Here is a 24,768-nt window from a genome sequence, read left to right as displayed (position 1 = left end):
GCCAAAAGCGCAGCGGAACCTCCTGGCTCTGGGTTCCGGTTTCCGCACGCGCTCCGAGCCTCTTTGGGCGACGGCCCCAGGGACCCGGAGCGCTAAGGAAGAAGGACCTCAGAGGTTGTCTGAAGGCCGAGGCCAAGATGGCGGCGCTGTCAGGTGAGCCCGGTGCCGGCGGCGGGTGGGGGGCCGCGCGGGTCTGGGGCCGTGGGAGCCTAGGGTGCCGTGGTGGCGTCGTGGGTCGGTGCCGGCATCGTAGCCGCTGTCCTCTCCGGGCTTCTCCGAGTCGGCCGCTCCTCGGGCTCCCGCCCGGCTTTCGATGAACGGTCTCCGTTATTGCGTCCAGGGTACAGTCGGGGAAACCGAGACCCAGCAGGTCATGACGCAAGCCCCCAGCCTCAGGAGGGCGCTCGGGGCGGAGGCTGGAGGGGTCCCGCTCAAGTCCCCGAGACCAGGGCACGGCCCGCGAGGCTGCCCTTGAGATGCCCCGGAGAGAGCGTGGCCTGCCTGACATGCTGGGAAACTGAGGCCCATTGAGGGTCCGAGACTCCTCGAAGTTACAGGGCCGGGCCTGGAAAGAAGCAGGACCCAGGGCATCCACACCACCCTGCTGGACCCTCCACCTCCCTCCCCAACCCTGTGGGGTAAGGGCCTCTCGCAGAGCGGATCTCAGCCTGTCCCGCCCCAGGGACTTTTTTGGGATCAGCTGAAGCCTGCGGACCCCTGCTCAGATAAAGTTATTATAATGCATGGAATAAAATCCATAGAATTGCAAGGAAATCAGTTACACGGAGAGGCAGTTATTAAAAGATTGTCTTGAAACCTGATTGGCTACTTAGTAATCTAAGCTCTTTCCTTATGAACGCGATCTAGCGGCAGGTCTAACTACCACTGTGGTTTGGAAGTAGTGAGAATTGCAAATGAGGCTTTGAGGATAGGGAACGGTCTGCAACCCCTGTACCATGTCTAGGAAACCTCTGTGATTCCTCTTGGTGAAAAGTTGTCCTGCTAATACTGCCGTATTTTGTTGTCTTTGCTAAGAATTTTTTATTTTTTTTTTATTTATTGAGACACAGTCTGCTTCTGTCACTCAGACTGGAGTGCAGTGGTACCTTCTTGGCTCATCACTGCAACCTCTGCCTCCCCGACTTCTGGCACTTCAGTGTCCTGTGTAGCTGTGTGCGCCACCATGCCTGGCTAATTTTTGTATTTTTAGTATAGATGGGGGTCTTGCCATGTTGTCCAGGCTGGTCTCAAACTTCTGAGCTCAAGCAATCCTCCCACCTCAGCCTCCCAAAGTGCTGGGATTACAGGCCTGAGCCTGAGCCACGGCACCCAGCCTACACTAAGAATTGAACAAAGGGCTAGTTTTCCATAAGATGCTGGTGACAACAAAGACATTTTGTTTTTTTATTCCAAGCAAGTTCACAGTTCCTCACCAGGCCCCTTGTTAAGAATACCTGGCCCACAGCGCAGTGGCTCACGTCTGTAATCCCAGCACTTTGGAAGGCCAAGGTGGGCAGATCACCTGAGGTCTGGAGTTCAAGACCAGCCTGACCAACATGGAGAAACCCCGTCTTTACTAAAAATACAAAATTCGCTGAGTGTGGTGGTGCATGCCTGTAATCCCAGCTACTGGGGGGGCTGAGGTAGGACAGTCGCTTGAACCTGGGAGACAGAGGTTGCAGTGAGTCGAGATCGCGCCATTGCACTCCAGCCTGGGCAACGAGAGTGAAACTCCGTTCTCAAAAAAAAAAAAAAAAAAGCCGGACCCAGAAGCACAGAATCCCATCACCTCAGAAATTCTCAGAAGAGCATTTCCTCTGCTAGGAGCTTATCCAAAGTCCAGAATTTTCAGCTTAGGAAACTGACGCCCGAGGTGGGGCAGCTCCCACCAGAGCCTAGAGCTGGGCAGTTAGCCTGTCTGCTGTGCCCAGCCTCAGGCATGCCAAGAAGTAGGTCACAGGCCTGTGTCCTTCAGAGAGTTGTGGCCTGGACAGGGCCATGGGAAACAGCAACCCGGGATGAGGCTAAGGCTGGGGTGGGGGAGGGGCTCAGAGGCAGGAGAAGGCCCCATGAACTGCTGCATTCGGGGGCATCAAACCCTGGCCCTGGCCCCTGGAAGCTGCCTGCAGCCTCTCCATCAGGCCTCACCCCGCATCTGCTGGGGCCACAGCAACAAAGTACCATCACCTGGGCAGCTTAAACAACAGAAGCCGATGTTTGCACAGTTCTGGCAGCTGGAAGGCCAAGACTGGGGGTCAACAGGGTTTGTTCCTGCTGAGACCTCTGTCCTTGGCTTGCCCATGGCCATCTGCTCCCTGCGTCTTCCCTCTGTACGTGTTTGTATCCTGAAGGCCTTTTCTTACAAGGACATAAGTCATATCAGATGAGGGCCCACCCTCATGACCTCACTGCACATTATAATGACCCTTATTTTATTTTTTGAGATGGAGTCTCCCTCTGTCACCCAGGCTGGAGTGTGGTGAAACGATCTCAGCTCACTGCAACCTCCACCTCCCTGCCTCAGTCTCTCAAGTAGCTGGGATTACAGGTGCCCGCCACTACACCCAGCTAATTTTTGTATTTTTAGTGGAGACGGGGTTTCACCATGTTGCCCAGGCTGGTCTCAAACTCCTGACCTCAAGTGATCCACCTGCCTCGGCCTCCCAAAGTGCTGGAAATACAGGCGTGAGCCACTGCGCCCCGCCATTAATGATCCCTTTAAAGACCCCTTCTCCAAAAGCAGTCACATTCTGAGGTCCTAGGGTTAGGGCTTCAGATACAGGTCAAGTGGAGGGACACAGTTTAGCCGTCACCAGCTCCAAGCCTGCATTTCTGGCTTCTTCCTTGTGAGCCAGGATTCCTGGCACCTCCAGGCGTTTCCCCCCCGCAGAGTGCCCCTGGGTGTGGCAAGGCCCTGCTCTGGCCTCAGCCTTCGCCTCGGGAAGGCTCTCCCAGGAGCCTTCGTGCAGGCGCGTTCCCTCCTCTGTGCTTCCTTTGAGGCTGGCTCCTCTAGGGGCGTGTTGCTGTGTAGGTTGACGTGGGCAGCGCCCTGCCTGCTCAGCCGACTAGATTCCTGGAGGATGGGGCCTGTGCTCAGCTGCGTGGGAAACCCCCGAGCACCAGCCAGGGCCTGGAGCACCCAGCACACGCTTGTCAGGCACAGCTGAGGCCAGGACGAGCACTGGGCACCCAGGGAGGCCCTGGCATTGCCAGGGTGGCAGGCACCCCACAAGCACGCATAGATGGAGATAGAACCGGGTGCCGGCAACAGGAGGACCTGGGGTGCTGGTGTAGGTGGGAAGCCCCGGGCATCTGAGCTGAAACCTGCCTCATGAGAAGGGGCCAGTGGTGTGCAATTGTGAGGCGGGGTGTCCCCCGCAGGGGAGCAGCCGGCGCGGAGGCCCTGGGGCAGGAAAGCAGCAGGTACCGGTGAAAATCGCCAGGGTGGGGAGACAGGGCAGCGTTTGGGTTTCTTCTGGGGCCATAGGGTCTCAAGCAGGGGACTAAGAGTCGCTCATATTCTGAACACCCCCTTGTTACCTAACATTTGTTAAGTGGCACTTGAGGTGGGGTCAGAGCTAGGCCGTGCAGGCAGGAGCCTGACGGGGAAGTGCCTGGAGGCTGGCCCTGTGGCCCATCCAGGGGTCCTGAATCGGTGGCCCCTGGTGCTGCCCACGACTCACTGTCCCCACCCCTGTGGTCCTCTCTGCAGCTCCTGGCCTGCGCGGCTTCCGGATCCTTGGTCTGCGGTGAGTGCCTGAGTCTCCAGCCCTGAGCTGGGAGGGGCCTTCAGCAGCGCCAGACGAAAGGGGGCGGGCCCTTGTGAAGGTCACGTGGTGCGTTAAGGAAAGGATGCAGGTGACAGTCTGCACACTGCACGTGATGTGCTGGGACCCTCCCTGGAACAGTCCATGCAGTGGCAAAGGCTGGACAGTCAGGAGGAAAACCCTGTGGGCCTGGCTCAGCACCGTCAGAGCTCACCGCCACTTGTGATGGGAAGGCATTCTGTGAGCTCTGTGCAGATGGCAGCCACGGGCAGGCCTCCTGGAGACCCAGGCGACTGACAGGGCTGTGAGGGCGCATGCCCAGGGATCTGACCTTGGTCACATGTGGAAGGCCTGGTCCCAGTTTCCTTCTGTGGATGATCCTGGGACCGTCATTGCTTGGACACTGTTGACCTGCTGGGTACATCACAAAAGAAACTCCATTCAAGTCTGGGCCATCATTCGGGGTCGGGGCAGTGGCCAAATGGCCCCAGGGGCTCTGGCCAGTGGTCCAAGTGCTGATGGGCAGAGGCGAGAGCAGTCCCGCATCAGGGAGGGGAGAGGCAGGACAACAGTGAGTGTGGCTAGGGGAGTCGGAGGGGCCTGGGACGGCCACTGACCCGCGCTCCATCTCCCAGCAGCTCCAGCGTGGGCGCCGCTGTGCAGGCACGAGGTGTCCATCAGAGCGTGGCCACCGATGGCCCAAGCAGGTGAAGCTGGCCTTCTAGGGGAGGCCGTACCCCCTGCCCCCCCCCGCCCCTCCTTCATTTTCTGCATCAGCGCCGCAGCCACAGGGGTGCCTGGATGGGGCGGGGAAGGGGTCGCACAGCATTGTCCCTGACCTCATGTGGGTCCAGGCCTCTGGCAGCGGCCGTGGGGGCCGGCATCCGCCTCTGGGAAGTACCTGCGTGGCTGACGCCTCCTGTGCCCATGTGTCTCTGTGACAGCGCCCAGCCTGCCCTGCCGAAGGCTGGAGCCATGGTTCCCAAACCCAGCAGCCGGGGCGAGTATGTGGTGGCCAAGCTGGATGACCTTGTCAACTGGGCCCGCCGGGTGAGTCTACTATGAGCTGCAGGCCCTCCTGGAGCGCCAGGGCCTCTCTGCACACTCACAGGCACACACATACACACACAAATGTACAGACACGTACACATACAACATGCATGCACACATGAGTACATGTGCATGCAAGCTCACATGTATGGACAGACGTGTGTACATGCACCACACACGCACAGTCATGCACACATACACATATGCACGCACACACATGCACACACGTATGCACACATGCACATATATGCACACACATGTGCACACACTCGCACACACACATGCACACACATCCACACACTCGCACACACGCACACAAAAACATGCACACGTGCACACATGCACACGCGCACACGTACTTATGTGGACACATGCATGTGCGCATATTTGCATGCATGCACACAGGCACACACAGTGATGCACACACACCCCTGCGGCCTGGAGCAGGCTGGACCCTCCCGGAGGCCCCTGTGCTGGCCTGGTGGCCTGTGGTTCCATCTGAGTATTCAGACCCTGCTTGAAATGACCCCCTCCCTTTCCATCATTCTCTTTCTGGCTTCTGCGCGTTCCTCGTTTCTCTTTTAAGGTGAAAGTGGTGTTTTAAGTTAAAAGGAGCGCGTGTGAAGGCAATAGGTCCTTCTCAGTACCCATCTAAAGCCTCCCCTGCCTGTGGGAGCAGCCCCCACACAGCCCCTGCCATCCCCCTGCAGCGCCTGCGGCCCTCGCCGCGACAGCCCGGGTTCAACAATGCCCCACTGATGGACGTTCACTGTTTCCTTTTGTTTTCTGTTTCCTAAACAATGCCACGGTGAACGTCCTGCCAGGGCCGCAGTGGTCGAGACAGGGATGCCCACTGCAGGATAGTTTCTAATGGAGGGAACCCGAGAATGGCCACGGGCCATCCCAACACAGGCTCCTGGCAGGCAAGTGAGCCTGGCCATTTCTGCCCGGGCAGCCCTGCCTCGCTCTGTAGCTTGGCCCTGTCTCCCGCCAACACATGCAGCAGAGGCCCCTGCCAGGTCTCAGAGCTGCGTGCAGGGACAGCAGGAACCGTGGGGGAAATGAGAAGCCACATGAATGGAGGAGAGGGGAGGGAGTGGCCAAGGAGATCTGAGAGGGCTTCCCGGAGGCATCGCACCTGGTCTGCGGACCCAGATCTAGTTAAGGCAGAGAGTTCCCGGTTAAACCTGCGCTGCTACCGGCCTGTAGCCCACACGCTCAGAGAGTGGCTGGAGCCCCCTGTTCAAATGGTGGGACTTAGGATCCACCGGGTTCGGGGAACTGTGGGATGAGGACAGATCTCACCCGTTTCTATTTTATTTTGAACGTGGCTGGTGGGGCGCGCTTTACAACCCTCTTGGGGCCGGGAGGCCACCTGCAGGAGCCGCTGTGCCTCTCACCTCTGCCGGCTGCCGCCCCGGGACATGAGCCGGGGGTTCTAGGTGCTCCACGTGGAATCTCACGCCGGGCCACGAGGGGTTCCAGGGGTGGCGTCTGACCCGAGCCTGGCTTCTGCAGAGTTCTCTGTGGCCCATGACCTTCGGTCTGGCCTGCTGCGCCGTGGAGATGATGCACATGGCCGCACCCCGCTATGACATGGACCGTTTTGGCGTGGTCTTCCGCGCCAGCCCGCGCCAGTCCGACGTCATGATCGTGGCCGGCACACTTACTAACAAGATGGCCCCAGCGCTCCGCAAGGTAGGCCTCTTCCCCGCCGCCCAGCCGCCCCCAGAGTGAGCTGCGCATGGACCCCGCCTCTCTTCCAGGTCTACGACCAGATGCCGGAGCCGCGCTACGTGGTCTCCATGGGGAGGTGAGTGCAGGGTGGGGCGTCTCCAGGGACAGAAGTGGCGCGAGTGCTGGCCTGGCTGTGTCCTAATGGCGTTTATCAAAAGTGTCATTTACATTCAGTGAAATCCCACGTGGTCCCAGCTCTGCCCTTCAGCCGTTGTGGTGCCTCCACTCCACGCAGATGCGCTGGGGGTCCTCTCCCCAGAACGATTCCTCCCGTCCACCCCCACGCAGCAGACCCCACATTCCGCCCAGTTCTCTGCTTTACCCACACACAAGTGATGACGAGTGCTGTAGATGGTTTTACAATCTCAGCCTTCTAACTTGCCATAAGTTTTTTTCTTTTTTTTTTTTTTTTGAGACAGAGTCTTGCTCTGTCGCCCAGGCTGGAGTCCGGTGAAACGATCTTGGCTCACTGCAACCTCCGCCTCCCAGGTTCAAGCAATTCTCCTGCCTCAGCCTCCCAAGTAGCTGGGATTACAGGCACACACTACCACACCCGGCTAATTTTTGTGTTTTTAGTAGAAACGGGGTTTCACCATGTTGGCCAGGCTGGTCTTGTACTCCTGACCTCAGGTGATCTGCCCACCTTGGCCTCCCACAGTCCTGGGATGACAGGTGTGAGCCACCGCACCTGGCCTTGCCATCATTTTTAGTCATTTCCCCATAACATTGAAAGATACTTAGTCTTTTAACATTTTAAAATATTTATTTATTTATGTATTTGAAGACGGAGTCTAGTTCTGTCGCCCAGGCTGGAGTACAGTGGCACAATCTCGGCTAAGTACAGTCTCCACCTCCCAGGTTCAAGCGATTCTCCTGCCTCAGCCTCCGGAGTAGCTAGGATTACAGGCGCCCGCTACCATGCCTGGCTAATTTTTATATTTTTAGTAAAGATGAGGTTTCACCATGTTGGCCAGGATGGTCTCGATCTCCTGACCTCATGATCCACCCACCTCAACCTCCCAAAGTGCTAGGATTACAGTCATGAGCCACCGTGCCCAGTCAGTATTTATTATTTTTATTTTTGAGAGACAGAGTCTCACTGAGTTGCCCAGGCTGGAGTGCAGTGGTACAGTCGTAGCTCACTGCAGCCTTGAACTCCTGGGCTCTAGCGATCCCCCAACCTTAGCCTCCCAAAGTGCTGGGATTACAGATGTGCTCCACTGTGCCTAATTTTTTAAATTTTGGTAGAGATTGGGTTTTGCTAAGTTTACCCTTTTAAAGCGAGCAGTTCAGTGGTTTTTAAGCCACCACCTCTAATTCCCGAACATTCTCATCACCCTCAAATGAAACGCTGTCCCCATCAGCAGTCATTCTGCATCCCCTTCCAAGCCCCAGTGCCCACACCTCCCCTTCCTGTCTCTGTGGATGGGCCCTTCCTGGACATTTCACAGAAACAGGATCACACGCTGCATGGCCTTCCGTGTCTGGCATCTCTCGCTGAACATGACGCCCTCAAGGTGCATCCATGCGGTGGCCTGTGTCCGAGCCTTGCTCCTTTTCTTGGCTGAATAATATCCCACTGTGTGGACCTATTACTGATCTAATTCTAAACAGAGAATTAGAATATTCCAGAGTTTTCATAACCGTCTCCCACTGCTGGGCATTCAGGTTATGTCCATTTTTACGGCTGTGGGAAGCAGTGGAGTCTGTGTGGTCGCCTGGGGTTTCCAGCTCCCTGCCCCGGGTGGACCCCAGCACCTCACTGACAGAGCCGGAATCGGGCGAGGGCCTGGCGTGAGGCTCTGCCGCCCCATAGACAGGGGCTGGGTGTTGGCACTGTGGCTGCTTGAAGTGGCTTTTCGTTGACACATGTGATCCGACACTTCCCAGCCCCAGGAATCGATGGTCAGGAGCCCCCTCGGGAGGGGAGCACTTTTCCCCGAGTTGGCAGCCACACGCGTGCTTGTGCCCCACTGGTCCCACGGAGGCTCAGGGAGCCTGTACGTGTTTGCTCATTGCTTCTCCGTGACAAGTTCCAGCCTCATTGGTGCCTGGCCTGCAGTTGAAGGCGGGTGGGGATGGGGCAAGGCCTCATGGAGGGAGGGTGGACAGGGCAGGTCCCTGGCAGGTGCTCCTCACGGTACCTCCCCCACAGCTGTGAGGAGGGAGGGTGGGCAGGCGGGTCCTCAGCACGCTTCCCTCACGTCCCCTCCCCCACAGCTGCGCCAACGGAGGAGGCTACTACCACTACTCCTACTCAGTGGTGAGGGGCTGTGACCGCATCGTGCCCGTGGACATCTACGTCCCAGGTAGGGCTGGGACCACACCGCCCACGAGAGAGCTGAGGACAGGGCCAGCGCCACATGGAGCCCGGCGGCCCATGTGAGGGAGTCCCACACCCCCAACAGACGGGCTCCCCCATCCTATGGATGAGCCGGCTCCGGCTCTCCGTCTTAGTGGAGCGTGTGCCCTGTGAGAAGTCGGCAATGTATTCAGGCATCAGAGGGATCAGAGGGAGCAGGGGAGGCTGAGTGGAATCCCTGACACTCGCCTGCTTTAAAGCAGTTTCATACGGTTCTGCCTGACAGAAACCAAACACCTGCAGTTAGAAATACCAAGAGAGAAGGTTCCTGGAGGCCAAGGACACCGTCCCACGCCCTCACCCTTATAGAAGGGCATGCAGGACTTCCTTTGGCAAATGAAAATGTGGGAGACTCAGTTCGGTTGTGAGGTTAGGGTGAGTTTGACCATCAGGAAAGCAATTAGGAGTAATTGTTTAGTACCAGTATATCCCAACAGTATTTGGGCTATACTGACACTAAAAAGGAACATTGGCTGCATACGTGAAATTCACATCGCACGGGGAACGTTCTTTATATGTGGTGATCCTGTGGAAGTCTTGCGCCTCACGTGGTCCCACGAGGGCCACCCGGGGTGTTCACCTGGACACCATGGACAATGGTCCATGGTAGGCAGGCTTAGAGGTGGCGCTCATGTGGGACAGGGGATAGAGGTCCTGTTCTTGGCCATCCTGTGCTGCGGCATTAGCGCACGTGCAGAGAGCCCAGCCCTGAGTCCCGAGTTTGGAGGGTTGGGCAAGCAGGAGGCACGTCCCGGCGCCTCTTAAAAGTGGAGGAACAGGCTCTGACTCTGGATTCCGCTTCCCTGGAAAGAGCGTTGATTTGCTTAGCATTCTGCACTGTTCAGGTCACCTAGGGGCAGTGGACAGGGCAGCTTGGGCCTCCCCGTGACCCTCGTCAGCACAGAGAGGTCCATCCTGGGGTCAGGAGCTCAGCCCATGCCCCTGGCATCTTCCTCTGCAGTGCAGACCAAAGGGGCAGGGTGCAAGCGTGGACTCCTCCCTCCTTGGGGACTGTGCTCCTCCCTCTCCCCCTGCGGACTGTGCTCCTCCCTCCCTCCCTGCGGAGGACTGTGCTCCTCCCTCCCTCCCTGCGGACTGTGCTCCTCCCTCCCTGTGGACTGTGCTCCTCCCTCCCTCCCTGCAGACTGTGTTCCTCCCTCCCTGTGGACTGTGCTCCTCCCTCCCTCCCTGTGGACAGTGCTCCTCCCTCCCTCCCTGCGGACTGTGCTCCTCCCTTCCTTGGAGCAATCTGGACTTGCCAGAACTCTGCCAGGTGGAGCCCGGCCACCCTTTCCCAGGCCCTGTGGTGGCCTTGTCCTTTCCCACCTGTTTCCATTCCTGCTGTCCCTGTTGGGCCCTGGGCTGCATCCTCTCGCTCAAGCCCTTTGCTCTGAGCCTGCCCGGCAGCTGGGCTGGAGGATCCCCAGCAAAGAGCTCTGGCTTGGGGCTCAGAAAACGGGTCATCAGGTCCTTGTGGGATGCCCGGGCTCTGGGCCGCCTCCCCTTCCTCCGCCCAGCCCCCCTGCCTCCATCTCCGTCCAGAGCAGCCCCAGGCTCTGGTCCCCATTGCTAAGTGTGTCTGGTGAGCGCTGGCCCCCACAGAGTCCTGAGGGCTGGAGCCGGGGGCCAGGTTAGTGAGGTCAGCATCTTGTCTGGGAGGTTCCTGTGGCAGCCCAGGATGAGTCACGGGAGGAAGGCAGTGGGGCCTTGCCCAGGGGAGGACCCCAGTCTTCCTGCAGGGATGTCCCCCACGCCGGCTGCCAGCCCCTGGCCCCTGCGCCCGCCCTGGGCTGCCAGCCTCCACCTTCAGGTCGGCACGGGAGGCCCCTCAAAAGCCGAGCCGGCTGCGCTGTGCACGTGGTCACGCAGGCTCTGGCTGCGGGAAGGGAGACTGAGGCAAGGTCCCTGCAGGCTGCCCACCCACGGCCGAGGCCCTGCTCTACGGCATCCTGCAGCTGCAGAGGAAGATCAAGCGGGAGCGGAGGGTGCAGATCTGGTACCGCAGGTAGTGCCGCCACTGCCACCGGAGCCTGTCGCCGTCCTGTCCCCAGCCTGCTTTTGTCCCGTGAGGTTGTCAATAAATTTGCCCTCAGGCCGCTGCCTCCCAGTGTGGTGTGTGGGTGAAAGGAGCTAGGAACCTGGGGGGACCACAGACCCCCAGCAGCGTGCCGCCCTTGGGTTGGGGGTGGTTGGAGCAGAGCCAGGGGCAGGGACGGGCACTGTGCCTGCCAGCAGGTCCTTTCCTGCTGCTCTGTGAAGACCCTGGTGTGGATGTCACGGCCCAAAGTCCCGAGCATGGAAGGCCCCACGCCCTTCCCTCCTGGGAGGGCCCTGACTCAGTCTCCCACTGTGCCTTAAGGCAGGCTGAGCAGAGCCCGTCTGAGCCTGCCCCGGAGTTCAGAGTGTGGCCTGTGGCCTGTGGCCTGTGTGTGAACTTGGGCAGGTTGCCACTGCCTTCTGGCCCATTTCCAGGCAGTGGGATGGGCTGGTTAGCTGCGGGCTGGGGCCAGGGAGATGGGGACATGGCACTTGGTCCACACCAAAGAGCTGCAGGGCAGGGCTGTGAGCCTCACAGGCTGTCTGACCCCACTTTGGGGACCCTCTCCACCCAGGGCTTTCGGGGGACCCTGGCTTCACCCCACCAGCCCCTTCATCCGTCGAAGTCCAGTCCTCACCAGGGACGTGCATTCATTCAGCAAACGTCCCGTCTTCCTGTGTTCAGCGCCAGACGCCACCGGTGCTGGAGACCCCGCTCTGCAGGCCCAGCCTGCATGCCTGCTGCACACCAGGACAGGGCTGGGGACCGGCAGTTGTGACAGGCCAGGCTGGGATGGGTCCCAGGAGACTGGGGTGGGGGTGGGGAGCAGGCGCCCAGCCTGGAGGCAGGACATGCGGGGGTGGGGACGGGGCATCGGCCAGCGGAACGGCAGTCCCGGGCCGGAGTGCAGAGCACAGGGGCCGGCCTTCTCTCAGGGCACGGAGGTCAGTGGAGAGGGCGGGCAGGACGCGCGTGGACGCAGGGGGCAAAGCGGGAGGCATGGGGTGACCAGCTGGGCACAAGGGCACGGACAGGCAGGACCCGGGATGTTCCTGGGGTCGGGCAGGTTGGGCTACCCCTTGCACTGGGCCCAGCGGGGTTGATGCCTCCCGAGAGGAAACAACATCTGGAAATGGGAGGCTCGGGGCACGGGGCTGTCAGCAGCCACGCCGCTCCTGAGGCAGGAGGAGGGAGCTCAGGGTGTGCCAGCGCGGGCAGAGAAGTGGGCTCCTGCCTGGGGTGGGCAAGGGTCCTTGTCTCACCCACACCCTGGCCATGATGCTGCCACCCTCTGAGACCCTGACCCCGCTGTAAAGGGTCAAGTGGCTTTCGTCTGAGGAAGGGACGTCGGGCATCGGCTGGAGATGTCTGCCATGGGGTGGCTTTCGTCTGAGGAAGGGACATCTGGCATCGGCTGGAGATGTCTGCCATGGGCAAGACGGGGGGGGGGGGGGGGGGGGGGGGGCGGTCCTGGGGCTGCTCAGAAACCTGGAGGGGAGTCACCTGCTTTTCCTGTGTCCGTGGGATAGGCGGGAGGTGAGGGAGCAGCCGCTGGAAGTATCAGTCACAACACTCACTGTGGACAAACCAGCCAAGCCAGCACCGGTGTTTACTTCACCTCGGAGACCCGGCAGCGGGCAGTGTGACCCCTCACAGAGAAGCTGGGAAAGCTGCTGGTGACACAGCCGGGATCAGCCCGGGGCTGGCGGGAGAGCCTAGACTCCCGGCCAGGAAGGCACGGAGGAGGGCACGGGTGTGGCCGGGCCGGGGTCGGGGCTCATCCCTTGGTGACCAGGGGCGTGATCATCTGCGGGAAGGCGTAGTAGCGGCAGTCGGCTGGTGGGACCAGCGCCATCACCTCGGTACGGATGTTCTCCCTCCGGAAGCCGGCCTCCAGCAGCGCAGGCACCTGTGTCTCCTGGTCGGGGATGGTGCCAGGTCACCTCTGAGGGCCATGGGGGTCACGTGCACCCTCCCCTCATTGAAGTGTTTACAAATGGCAAGGCCTGGCTGGGCAGCTGCAGCTGCCGTGGGGCATGTGGTAGGGCAGCCCTGGAAGCCCAGGTGCGAATGGGAATCTCCAGCTCCCCAGTGCCGGCAGCAGCTGCCGGGCTGTCCTGGAATCCCAGCCCCACACCAGCATCACCAGGCTCAAGCCATCCCCAGGGCACCTACTCCGCAGTTCTCCAGACCTTGCCAGTGTGGCGGGTGGAGCCAAAGAATCACAACAGAAAAAGAAGACAGGCCATTAGTTCCCATTTTCGAAGAAAAACTGCCCCAAGGGCCACAGGCACCCAGCCGGCTCTCACAACAGCGGCCCAGGGCAACCAGATAGAGCCCTTCTCAGACAAGCCGCCTCCGCCAGGCAGAGGGAACAGCCAGACACACACTGCTGAACCAGCGAAGACAGCCAGGTGGAGGCGGCCAGAGAAAGGGGAACACGAGGGGCTTGGGCCGAACACAGGGCACTGGGGAGCCACGGGAGGTTGTTGAGCTGGCGAGGGACTCTGATTTCCATTTTGTTTTTGTTTTTTTGAGATGAAGTCTGGGTCTGTCGCCCAGGCTGGAGTGCAATGGTGCGATCTCAGCTCACAGCAGCCTCTGCCCCCTAGGTTCAAGTGATTCTCATGCCTCAGCCTCCCGAGTAGCTGGGATTACAGGCGCGCCACCACCACACCTGGCTAACTTGTATTTTTGGTAGAGACGGGATTCTGCCATGTTGGCTAGGCTAGGCTCAAACTCCTGAGCTCAAGTGATCCACCCGCTTTGGCCTCCTGAAATGCCGGGATCACAGGTGTGAGCCACCATGCCCAACCTGATTTCCTTTTTTTTTTTTTTTTTTAATGTTCTTTCTTTTTTTTTTTTTTTTTTCTTGAGACAGGGTCTGGCTCTGTTGCCCAGGCTGGTGTGCAGTGGTTTGATCTTGGCTCACTGCAACCTCTGCCTCCTGGGCTCAAGCAACCCTCCTACCTCAGCCTCCCAGGTAGCTGGGAGTACAGGCGCACACCAGCACACCCAGCTAGTTTTTTGTATTTTTTTAGTAAAGATGAGGTCTTGCTCTGTTGCCCAGGCTGGTCTTGAACTCCTAGGCTCAAGCAGTCTGCCCACCTCAGCCTCCCACAGTGCTGAGATTACAGACCTGAGCCACCGCTCCTAGCAGCCGCCGCACCAGGCAAAGGACTTTGGTTTCTAAATGAACCAGCACAGTCCAGCCCACCCAGGGGGTCAGGAAGGGACCCTCCCCAGGTAGCAAGGTGGCTCCAGCAGTCCCTTCCCACCCCCACCCAAGGTCACTGCCTGAAGACCCACAGGGAACTCCAGGTGGGCGCACCTCAAACATGGTGGTGATGTCTGAGTACTTGGACTTCATCAGCTCCCCCCAGGAGGTGAGGTTGCAGTAGGTGAGGACACCCCCTGGCTTTAGCAGGCGAAAGGCGTGGTTCTATGGAAGGGGAGTGGCCAGTGGTCAGAACGGAGGTGGGGGTGTGGGCAGAGGGGCTTCCCCGAGGGCCTCCAGCATCCCAGCAAGTCAGAGAGAACCACCTTGATGAAGTTGAACTGGTGTGTGTGCCAGGTTTCCTCCGAGAGTGGGTACGTGTCATACAGGATCCCTGCATGGAGGACAGAAGCCCACGAAGTCATGGCCGGGTTCATTACCTCACCCAGCCTCACCCAGCTCATCCCCGAGCAGGTAGAGGTGCAGTGAGACGGGGCCGTGGGCAGAGGTGGGGCTCCCACGCGGGCTTGAGAACCCCAAGATCGCCTCCAGGGCTCCTCCGTGAGCGTGCCCATCCCCGGTGCCCTGCCAGCCCTCACAGCCAGGCCCACACCCACCTGGGCTCTGTCCCCGCAGTGCACATCAGAGGGCCCCCCACAAGCAAAGGGCGGGCTGCAGTGGAGCTGGGAGGCCCACCCTATGATACGTCCCCTCACCCCTCACCATCAAAGTGACCGTCAGGCAGGGTGGGCGCCACATCCTCCCACAGGCCTTTCAAGGGGACGACCTTGAAGAGGGGAAAAGAAAAAGTGGACAGGGTAGAGAGGTCCCCAGGATCTCCCCACCTGCAGAAAGGGAGCGGCCGGGGGACTCCCGAGAGAGAAGACCATCTCCTCCACCTCTGGCAGCCCCAGGCCCCCAACCCCCAGGAAGCAGTGCCCTCACCCCAAGGAGTGGGGGTCCTGGAGGGCCTGCGGGCAGAGGGGCACCTTGTGTGTCTGCCGCGGGGCCCAGTCCTGGAGCCGCTGGAAGACGCCGTCATTACACTCGATGATCCAGTGCTCATCAATGGGCGCCTCCTGCACCTTCGACGCTGCGATGGCCATGCCAAAGCCCACCTCCAGGACCCGGCCCCCTGGGCAGACACAGGGCGCCCGACATCACTAGGTGGGCCGGGCTTAGGAGGCTGCCTGGAGGAGGGGGCGCAGGGCAGGGCTGGGCTGGGGGTCTGCCTGGAGGAGGGGGCGCAGGGCAGGGCTGGGCTAGGGGTCTGTCTGGAGGAGGGGGCGCAGGGCAGGGCTGGGCTGGGGGTCTGCCTGGAGGAGGGGGCGCAGGGCAGGGCTGGGCTGGGGGTCTGCCTGGAGGAGGGGGCGTAGGGCAGGGCTGGGCTGGGGGTCTGCCTGGAGGAGGGGGCGCAAGGCTGGGCTGGGGGTCTGCCTGGAGGAGGGGGCGCAGGGCAGGGCTGGGCTGGGGGTCTGCCTGGAGGAGGGGGCGCAGGGCAGGGCTGGGCTGGGGGTCTGCCTGGAGGAGGGGGTGCAAGGCTGGGCTGGGGGTCTGCCTGGAGGAGGGGGCACAGGGCTGGGCTGGGGGAGTCTGCCTGGAGGAGGGGGTTTAGGGCAGGGCTGAAGAGGCTTCCTGGAGTAGGGGGCCTAGGGTAGGGCAAGGCTGGGCTGGGGAGGCTGCCTGAAGGAAGGAGCGCAGGGCTGAGCTGGGGGTCTGCTTGGAGGAGGGGATGCAAGGCTGGACTGGGCTGTGAGTCACATTTGCCACAGGACGGGAGGGCGCCCTGGGCCAGCATGGACAGAGGCAGGCGGAACACAGTAGTCCTAAGCGGGAACAGCGTGGGCCCTGGCCAGTGGCCAGAGAGAGGATGACCAGCCAGGGAGGCCGAAGATGGCCGCTTTTGGGGCCAGGCCTGTGGGGAGGCAAGAGCCTTGGACTTTGAGCCCAGCCCACGCTGTTTGTCCCCAGTCCCTTATCTCTCAGGTTGGTTACTTTTCTCTCCCCCTCCCTCCATCCGAAAGTTGGATTTGCAAGAGTGGCCAGGCAAGACCTGGACTTGAGACTATCTGGGAGGGGAAGGGCTGGTCCCCAGTGGGCCACACATGTCCCCCCAATCCTAATTGGCACTGGACACTGGACGTGCCCATTTTCAGGGTGCGAACACTGGGGCCCGGCCCTGGGATGGCACCTGTGCGGTGTCAGGCAGTCCTTTCTCAGCAGCCCTCAGCCTCTGACGCCAGGCAAGCCAGGGCCACCCCAGGGACAGCTGTCTCCCTGAGCTCAGCTTTCTGGGTGCTATTCTTAGCCAGGGGAGTTGGGGCTGCTCTCCCCGGCAGACAGAACGGCAACCTCTCCCTGGCACGACCCCTTCGTCCCGATCTCAGACAGGGAGCTGGGGACGCGGTTCCACCCAGGTCTCGCGTTTGAGGTCCCCATCCGGAGAGCGGGGGTCTCACTCCCCCTGGAGGGGAAGTTCCTGGTACTTAGGCGGCGCCTAATGTGTGCGGGGCCCCACTCCTGCGGCACTCCCCGTGAATGCCTCCGTGTGCCCCCATCTGCAGCCCCACTTCCCAGGCCAGGAGACAGAGGCGCCCCAGCGGGAGGGTGGACTGCAGAGTCCCCAGGTCGGGGCAGCCCCGGCCTCAGTTTCCCCTGCGGCCCCGGGGACGGTGCAGGCCGGGTGGGGGCTACCTTTGGAGGCGGCGGCGGCGGCCAGCGAGTGCATATAGGGGGTCTCCCAGCGCTCCATCACCGGCTTGCCCAGGATGCGCAGGTGCGTGTCCGCCGCGTCGTAGGCCGCGGGCGCCGCCCCCCACGCGGGGCTGCAGTTCTCGCCGGACGCGAAGATGGGGGTCGCGTTGGGGGCGCTCATGCTGCAGGCTGGACGGCGACCCGACTTGGATCGCGCAGCGCGGGGGCCCGCTCCCTGCAGGGCCTTGTGGGCCGGGGGCGGGTCCAACAGGCCCGGGGGGCGGACCCGCGAGAGGACGCGCGCGACTCCGGGAGCGGCCTCTAGCGGCGGCCACGCGAGAGGTGGCGGGAGTGGGGCTGGGGGAAGCGAACCTGCAGGCCGAGGACCGGAATCCCTGCCTTGCCGCTTACGTGCCTCGGTTTCCTCATCTGTCAGCACGCAGAATCCTCACTGGGGTGTCAGAATCTGAGGATCTTTCAGGCGCTGTTGAAAGTGCTTTAAGTGTTTAAAATCATTTAATCTTCAGAAGATGCTACAGTGAGCTCTATCTTTTTTAAATAGAGATGGGGTCTTGCTATGTTGCCCAGGCTGGTCTCAAACTCCTGGGCTCAAGCGATCCTCCCGCTTCAGCCTTCCAAAGTGCTGGGATTACAGGCGTGAGCCACTGTGCCGGCCAGGCTCTGTACTGTCATTTTTTCTTTTCTTTTTCTTTTCTGGTTTTTTTTTTTTTTTTTTTTCAGTGAAAGCAAGTTTATTAAGGAATAAAAAACGGCTACTCCATAGAGCAGCTGACTGTCGTTATACAGATGAGGAAACTGAGGCTTTGAGAAGCAAAGCCGGGGGTCTGGTGGCCACGAGGGGACCCAGGATTAGAGCTCTGATGCCCCCCTTTCTTTTTTTTTTTTTTTTTGTAAGACGGAGTCTCGCGCTATCGCCCAGGCTGGAGTGCAATGGCGCAATCTCGGCTCACTGCAACCTCCACCTCCCGGGTTCACACCGTTCTCCTGCCTCAGCCTCCTAAGTATCTGGGACTACAGGCGCCTGCCACCTCACCCGGCTAATTTTTTGTATTTTTAGTGGAGATGGGGTTTCACCATGTTAGCCAGGATGGTCTCGATCTCCTGACCTCATAATCCACCCATCTCGACCTCCCAAAGTGCTGGGATTACAGGCGTGAGCCAACGCGCCCCGCCGACGCCCCCCTTTCATGAGCCCATGTCACACTCCCATAGGCTGGGTGTTACCTGAGACCCCGGGACCCTGATGGGGGCCTCTGCCCAAAGACACCTCCAGGTCTGGAGACCAGGACTCAATCCCAGCAGTGCCCTTTCCTCGGGCAGCCCTGCAGCTGGGGGGTGCAGGGGTGGAATTAGGCCTCTGCAGCCCAGGGTAGCCCCTTAGTGTCAACCATACCCCCGTCTGTTTCCTGGGGGCCCCCAAGCCCGCTGCGGTGGCGTCCTGGCTCTGATACCCGGTTTCCTTCCCCCTCTGAATGTGGGGCCACGGTCCTGAGCCCTGAGCACTGCCTGCCTGCCGTGCATTCTGCACAGGTTAACAGGTGGGGCAGTTTTTACACCCATTTAACACATGAGGAACCTGAGGCCCAGAGAGGTTGAGGTCGCAGGTTGCAGCCGAGCCAGGGTGTGAACGCAGGCAGCCTCCAAAGCAGCTCTCACACGCAGCCTTCCCTGCGCCACCTTGTGTGGGTAGCTGCCTGCCCTGTCACTCCACACACCCCTGCCACCTCTTGCACAGCTCCTGTGTCCCTCAGCCCCAGGCCTTGGCACACGCTCTTCCCCCTGCCTGGACAGCCTCTCTCCTGGCCCAGCCGCTTTCTCTTTCTGTCTCAAGCTGAGCCCACGTGTCCTCTAGGAGACACCCCCATTCTGCCCCAGGACAGGCATGTCCTGATCAGAAGCTATTTTGTTTGTTTGTTTTTGTTTTTCTGAGACAGAGTCTCACCCTGTTGCTCAGGCTGGAATGCAGTGGCGTGATTTCAGCTCACTGCAACCTCCGCCTCCCGGGTGCAAGCGATTCTCCTGCCTCAGCCTCCTGGGTAGCTGGGATGACAGGTGTGCACCACCACACCTGGCTAATTGTTGATGGGGACAGGATTTCACCACGTTGGCCAGGCTGGTCTCGAACTTCGGACCTCAAGTGATCCACCCACCTCGGCCTCTCAAAGTGCTGGGATGACAGGAGTGAGCCACCACACCTGGCCAGAAGCTGTATCATTTATTTATTTATTTTTATTGAGACAGAGTCTTACTCTGTTGCCCAGCCTGGAATGCAGTGGCATGATCTCCTGCCTCAGCCTCCCGAGTAGCTGGGACTACAGGAGCCCGCCAACACACCGAGCTAATTTTTTATTTTTTTGTAGTTTTAGTAGAGACGTGGTTTCAGCGTGTTAGCCAGGATGGTCTCGATCTCCTGGCCTCGTGATCAGCCCGCCTCAGCCTCCCAAAGTGTTGGGATTACAGCCGTGAGCCACTGCACCTGGCCAGAAGCTGTTTTCTCTCTCTTTGGTAGTTCACTAATGGAAGGTATTTCTTCATAGTTCCCGCCTCCTTCTCACAGGGCTGTCAGTGATCCTGGCACACAGAACATGCTTGATAGGCCGGGTACAGCTGCCTCCGCCTGGGATCCCAATGCCTGGGGAGGCGCAGGGGCTCAGGCCTGTGATCCCACCACTTTGGGAGGCTGAGGTAGGAGGATTGCTTCAGTGCAAGAGTTTAAGACCAGCTTAGACCACACACAGAGACCTCTTTTTTCCAAAAAAAATGTTTTTTTTTTTTTTTTTGAGACGGAGTCTGGCTGTGTCCCCCAGGCTGGAGTGCAGTGGCGCGATCTCGGCTCACTGCGAGCTTCGCCTCCCGGGTTCGCGCCATTCTCCTGCCTCAGCCTCCTGAGTAGCTGGGACTACAGGCGCCCACCACCGCGCCCGGCTACTTTTTTGTATTTTTAGTAGAGACGGGGTTTCACCATGGTCTCGATCTCCTGACGTTGTGATCCGCCCGCCTCGGCCTCCCAAAGTGCTGGGATTACAGGCGTGAGCCACCGCGCCCGGCAAAAAAAAAAAATGTTTTAAAAATTAGCCAGGGCCAGTCGCGGTAGCTCGTGCCTGTAATCCCAGCACTTTGGGAGGCCGAGGCGGGCAGATCACCTGAGACCAGCTTGGCAACATGGTGAAACCCCATGTCTACCCAAACTACAGAAATTAGCTGGGTGTGGTGGTGGCGCCTGTAATCTGAGCTACTCAGCAGGCTGAGGCAGGAGAATTCCCTGAACCTGGGAGGCGGAGGCTGCAGTGAACATCACGCTCAGTGAAATAATCCAGTCACAATAGGACAAATCCTGTGTGGATCCACTCCTAGGAGGTCCCTGGAGTCCTCAGATTCACAGAGACAGAAAGTAGGATGGGCCGGGGGTGCCAGGAGCTGGGGAGGAGACAAGGAGTGAGTATTTCACAGGGCAGAGTTTCAGTTTGGGAAGATGAGAAGGTTCTGGAGAGGACAATGGTGACGGTTGCACAGCAGTGGCAATGCGCTTAATGCCACTGAGCTCTGCACCTAAAAATAATTAAAATGGGGCTGGGCGCGGTGGCTCATGCCTGTAATCTCAGCACTTTGGGAGGCCAAGGTGGGCGAATCACAAATTCAGGAGATTGAGTAGCTGGGATTACAGGCATGTGCCACCGCACCTGGCTAATTTTTTGTGTTTTTAATAGAGACGAGGTCTCACCATGTTTCCCAGACTGGTCTCCAACTCCTGAGCTCAAACGATCCACTTGCCTTGGCCTTCCAAAACGCTGTGATTATAGGTGTGAGCCACCTGGCCTGGACTTATTTATTAAGTCAGGGTCTCGGGCCGGGTGCGGTGGCTCACGTCTGTTGTCCCAGCACTTTGGGAGGCCGAGGTGGGCAGATCACGAGGTCAGGAGATCAAGACTGACCTGGCTAACACGGGGAAACCCTGTCTCTACTAAAAATACAAAAAATTAGCTGGGCATGGTGTCAGGCGCCTGTAGTCCCAGCTACTCGGGAGGCTGAGGCAGGAGAATGGCGTGAACCCGGCAGGCGGAGCTGACAGTGAACCGCGATCGCGCCACTGCACTCCAGCCTGGGTGACAGAGTGAGTCGCTGCCTCAAAAAATAAAATAAGGCCGGGCGCGGTGGCTCAAGCCTGTAATCCCAGCACTTTGGGAGGCCGAGACGGGCGGATCACGAGGTCAGGAGATCGAGACCATCCTGGCTAACACGGTGAAACCCCGTCTCTACTAAAAATACAAGCTATTAGCTGGACGTGGCAGCGGGCGCCTGTAGTCCCAGCTACTCGGGAGACTAAGGCAGGAGAATGGCATGGACTCGGGAGGTGGAGCTTGCAGTGAGCTGAGATCTGGCCACTGCACTCCAGCCTGGGCGACTGAGCGAAGCTCCTTCTCAAAAACATAAATAAATAAATAAAATAAAAATAAAAATAATTAAAATGGAAAATTTTATGTCACGTATATTTTACCACAAGAAAAAAAGGGGAGCAAAACTATATAATGTGTGTTGGATCTGTTTATAGTCACACTGGGAGTAAATTCAGATCAGTGTCTGCACAGCCTTTTTCTCGCTGCCTTTGCCCTGGGGTGGAAGGAAGGAAATGAATGGGGAAGAGGGAGAAGCAGGCTCTTCTCGTTCGTTCGTTCTTTTTTTTTTTTATTTTTTAAGGTGGAGTCTCACACTGTAGGCCAGGCTGGAGTGTAGTGGCGTGATTTTGGCTCACTGCAACCTCCATCTCTCACGATCAAGCAATTCTCCTGCCCCAGCCTCCTGAATAACTGGGATTACAGGATTACAGGCATCTGCCACCACACCCGGCTAATTTTTTTTTTTTTTGAGATGGAGTTTTGCACTGTCGTCTGGGCTGGAGTGCAATGGCGCAATCTCGGCTCACTGCAACCTCTGCCTCTCGGGTTCAAGCAATTCTCCTACCTCAGCCCCCTGAGTAGCTGGGATTTTAGACACCTGCCATCACACCTGCTTAATTTTTGTATTTTTAGTAGTGATGGGGTTTCGCCATGTTGGCCAGGCTGGTCTCAAACTCCTGACCTCAGGTGACCCTCTGACCTTGGGCTCCCAAAGTGCTGGGATTACAGGCATGAGCCACCGTGCCTGGCCTATATTTTTAAAAATACATTATTTGTAAGTAGCTTGTACCTGACTTCCTTCTTTGGGCCACATTCTGTGCATTTCACCCACCCACTGCTGCACTGTTCATTTATCCAGTCACCAATAGATGCATGTGTGGTGGTTTCAAATGTTCTAGTCTAGTCTTGTTTTGTTTCAGTTTTGTTTTTTTTTTTTTTTTGGTAGAGACAGGGTCTTGCTGTGTTGCCCAGGTTGGTCTCGAGCTCCTGGGCTCAAGTGATCCTCCTGCCTCACCCTCCCAGACTGCTGGGATCACAGATGTGAGCCTCTGAGCCCACATTTTTTTTTTTTTTGGCAGGGTTTGGCTCTGTGGCCCAGGCTGGAGTGCAGTGGTGGGATGTTGGCTCACTGAAACCTCCAACTCCTGGGCAAAGGCCATCCTCCCACCTCAGCCTCCAAGTAGCTAGGACTACAGGCGCGTGCCACCAAACCTGGCTGATTTTTGCATTATTATTATTTTTTTTTTTGTAGAGATGGGGTTTTGTCATGCTGCCCAGGCTGGTCTTGAACTCCTGGGCTCAAGCGATCCTCTCATCTCGGCCTTCCAAAGTGCTGAGATTACAGGCATGAGCACCTGCATCTGGCCAGTTTTATTTTAAATAGGGTTTTAGTCTCAACTACTCGGGAGGCTGAGGAGGGAGGATAGCTGGAGCTCAGGAGTTCAAGGCTGCAGTGAGCTATGATTGCATCACTGCACTCCAGCTTGGGCAACAGAGTGAGACGCCATCCCAAAATAAAAGAAAAAAAAGTGTTTTTGTTCTGTTTGCCTGTGATCTTGTTCTCTGTGTGTGTGTGTGTGTATGTGTGTTTTTCTTTGAGACAGAGTCTTGCTCTGTTGCCCAGGCTAGAGTGCAGTGGTGTGATCTCAGCTCACTGCAAGCTCTGCCTCCCGGGTTCAAGCAATTCTACTGCCTCAGCCTCCCAAGTAGTTGGGACTACAGGGACCCGCCACCACGCCCAGCTAATTTTTTGTATTTTTAGTAGACGGGGTTTCACGGTGTTAGCCAGGATGGTCTACATCTCCTGACCTCGTGATCCACCCGCCTTGGCCTCCCAAAGTGCTGGGATTCCAGGTGTTTGAGCCACCGCACCCGGCCCTTTTTTTCTTTTTTAAGAGGGAGTCTCGCTCTGTTGCCCAGGCTGGAGTGCAGCGGCATGATCTCGGCTTACTGCAACCTCTACTTCCTATGTTCAAGCATTTCTCCTGCCTTAGCTTCCCGAGTAGCTGGGATTACAGGCGCCCACCACCACGCCTGGCTAATTTTCTTTTGTATTTTTTTTTTTTTTTTTTGAGACGGAGTGTCACTCTGTCACCCAGGCTGGAGTGCAGCGGCAGGATCTCAGCTCACTGCAAGCTCCGCCTCCCGGGTTCACGCCATTCTCCTGCCTCAGCCTCCCGAGTAGCTGGGACTACAGGCGCCCGCCACCTCGCCCGGCTAGTTTTTTGTATTTTTTAGTAGAGACGGGGTTTCACCGTGTTAGCCAGGATGGTCTGGATCTCCTGACCTCGTGATCCACCCACCTCGGCCTCCCAAAGTGCTGGGATTACAGGCTTGAGCCACCGCGCCCGGCCTCTTGTGTATTTTTAGTACAGACGGGGTTTCACTATATATGTTGGCCAGGCTGGTCTCGAACTACTGACCTCAATTGATCCACCTACCTTGGCCTCCCAAAATGTTGGGAATATCGGTGTGAGCCACCTCACCCAGCCTTGTTTCTTGTATTTATTTAATTTTGTGATGATGAATAAATCAAACGATCCGGTTATCAATGTGCTGTGAGATGAAGGAGAAAAGCAGTAGGCATCACGTACCCGGTTTGACAAAACCCTGCGTGTCACCTGTTTACCAAGGTCAGCCTAGACGGATTTCTCCACCTCCTACTGCTGACATTGGAGGACGGGCATCATTCTTTTTGGGGGGCCATCCTGTGCACTGCAGGGTGCTGAGCGGCATCTCTGGTCTGGACCCCCTACATGCCAGCAGCACCCCCTACTCAAGATGTGACAACCAAAACCGTGTTTTCAGACATTGCCAAGTTATCCCCTAGGCAGCAAAGTCACCCAGGAGAAGAACCACTGATGTATGCAATTAACAGATGCAACTAAAACAGTATTTGGCTATTAATAGGAATAGTACTTGGGGGGGTCAGTAATACCCTTTCATAGTAATGGAATTTAGTTAATTGTTTTGATTTGATTCCAGTCCAGTCCCGAACTGAGTGACCTTGACCAAGTGACTCAGCCTCTCGGACCCTCGGGATCCTCTTCTGTGAAATGGGGACATGGGAAGGAGCCTCGCACGGGACGGCCACGTGCCGCTCCCGCTCCGTCCGCCCGACTGGGGTGCGGGCGGGGACACTCCCACTCCCCCCAGCGCCCCACACGGCTCCACAGCTTCCCAGTGGAGAGTTAAAGAGGAAGCGGCAGCCGCGCCTGCGCTTAGCCCGGATCGCCAGGCGCTCCCGCGCGCGCACGCACGCACGTGGCTCGGCCCGCGCGCATCCTTCCCTCTCAGGGGCGGGGCCAGCGCAGGGACTCCATTTACCAGAGTGCCCCGCGGCAACGCCGGGAGCCTCCGAGGAGGAAGGGAAACGCGCGACGGCGCCGACTGCGGCGGCGCGAAATCGGCCGCCAGGACGCACGCACAGACGGAGTACCCCTGGCCCCGCCCCCGGAGGCCCCGTGCGGGAGCGCGCCCGGGCGTGC

At 58.6% G+C, this 24,768-nt stretch overlaps 2 protein-coding genes across 4 annotated transcripts; one reads left to right on the top strand and one right to left on the bottom strand.

Moving 5' to 3' along the window:
• The first annotated feature begins 64 nt into the window (after nucleotides 1-64).
• NDUFS7 (NADH:ubiquinone oxidoreductase core subunit S7) lies at nucleotides 65-11,011 on the top strand. Of its 2 annotated transcripts, none has more exons than XM_007994601.3 (8): nucleotides 65-153; nucleotides 3,713-3,749; nucleotides 4,406-4,474; nucleotides 4,712-4,817; nucleotides 6,336-6,515; nucleotides 6,584-6,630; nucleotides 8,775-8,863; nucleotides 10,828-11,011. In XM_007994601.3, the coding sequence occupies exons 1-8, from the start codon at nucleotides 138-140 to the stop codon at nucleotides 10,923-10,925; spliced, it is 642 nt and encodes a 213-aa protein (XP_007992792.1). In that variant the 5' UTR covers nucleotides 65-137; the 3' UTR covers nucleotides 10,926-11,011. The 2 variants fall into 2 exon arrangements, with proteins under 2 accessions (XP_007992792.1, XP_007992791.1); XM_007994600.3 differs by having other exon boundaries at nucleotides 66-153; nucleotides 4,403-4,474.
• A 1,520-nt stretch (nucleotides 11,012-12,531) lies between these two features.
• GAMT (guanidinoacetate N-methyltransferase) lies at nucleotides 12,532-17,143 on the bottom strand. 2 transcript variants are annotated; one of them, XM_007994604.3, is made up of 6 exons: nucleotides 16,866-17,139; nucleotides 15,161-15,306; nucleotides 14,895-14,958; nucleotides 14,498-14,565; nucleotides 14,286-14,396; nucleotides 12,532-12,872 (listed from the first exon to the last, which is right to left on the bottom strand). In XM_007994604.3, the coding sequence occupies exons 1-6, from the start codon at nucleotides 17,044-17,046 to the stop codon at nucleotides 12,732-12,734; spliced, it is 711 nt and encodes a 236-aa protein (XP_007992795.1). In that variant the 5' UTR covers nucleotides 17,047-17,139; the 3' UTR covers nucleotides 12,532-12,731. The 2 variants fall into 2 exon arrangements, with proteins under 2 accessions (XP_007992795.1, XP_072873279.1); XM_073017178.1 differs by lacking the exon at nucleotides 12,532-12,872 and having other exon boundaries at nucleotides 13,892-14,396; nucleotides 16,866-17,143.
• Between the last annotated feature and the right edge of the window lie 7,625 nt (nucleotides 17,144-24,768).

This window comes from Chlorocebus sabaeus, chromosome 6, assembly GCF_047675955.1.
Source record: "Chlorocebus sabaeus isolate Y175 chromosome 6, mChlSab1.0.hap1, whole genome shotgun sequence".
In the NCBI taxonomy this organism is placed as follows: Eukaryota; Metazoa; Chordata; class Mammalia; order Primates; family Cercopithecidae; genus Chlorocebus; species Chlorocebus sabaeus.
The sequence above is the reverse complement of the archived record's forward strand: the minus strand, read 5'-3'. Positions and strand labels throughout refer to the sequence as shown.

What these genes read in the sequence shown, in the direction of transcription:
- GAMT (XM_073017178.1), bottom strand. Translation starts at nt 17,046, where the DNA reads ATGAGCGCCCCCAACGCGACCCCCATCTTCGCGTCCGGCGAGAACTGC. An exon ending in CGCCGCCGCCGCCTCCAAAG is followed by an intron (nt 15,307 to 16,865) that starts GTAGCCCCCACC and finishes GTGTCTGCCCAG; the next exon opens with GGGGCCGGGTCCTGGAGGTG. An exon ending in ACCAGTTCAACTTCATCAAG is followed by an intron (nt 14,397 to 14,497) that starts GTGGTTCTCTCT and finishes CCCCTTCCATAG; the next exon opens with AACCACGCCTTTCGCCTGCT.
- NDUFS7 (XM_007994600.3), top strand. An exon ending in TTCCGGATCCTTGGTCTGCG is followed by an intron (nt 3,750 to 4,402) that starts GTGAGTGCCTGA and finishes TCCATCTCCCAG; the next exon opens with CAGCTCCAGCGTGGGCGCCG. An exon ending in TACGTGGTCTCCATGGGGAG is followed by an intron (nt 6,631 to 8,774) that starts GTGAGTGCAGGG and finishes CCTCCCCCACAG; the next exon opens with CTGCGCCAACGGAGGAGGCT.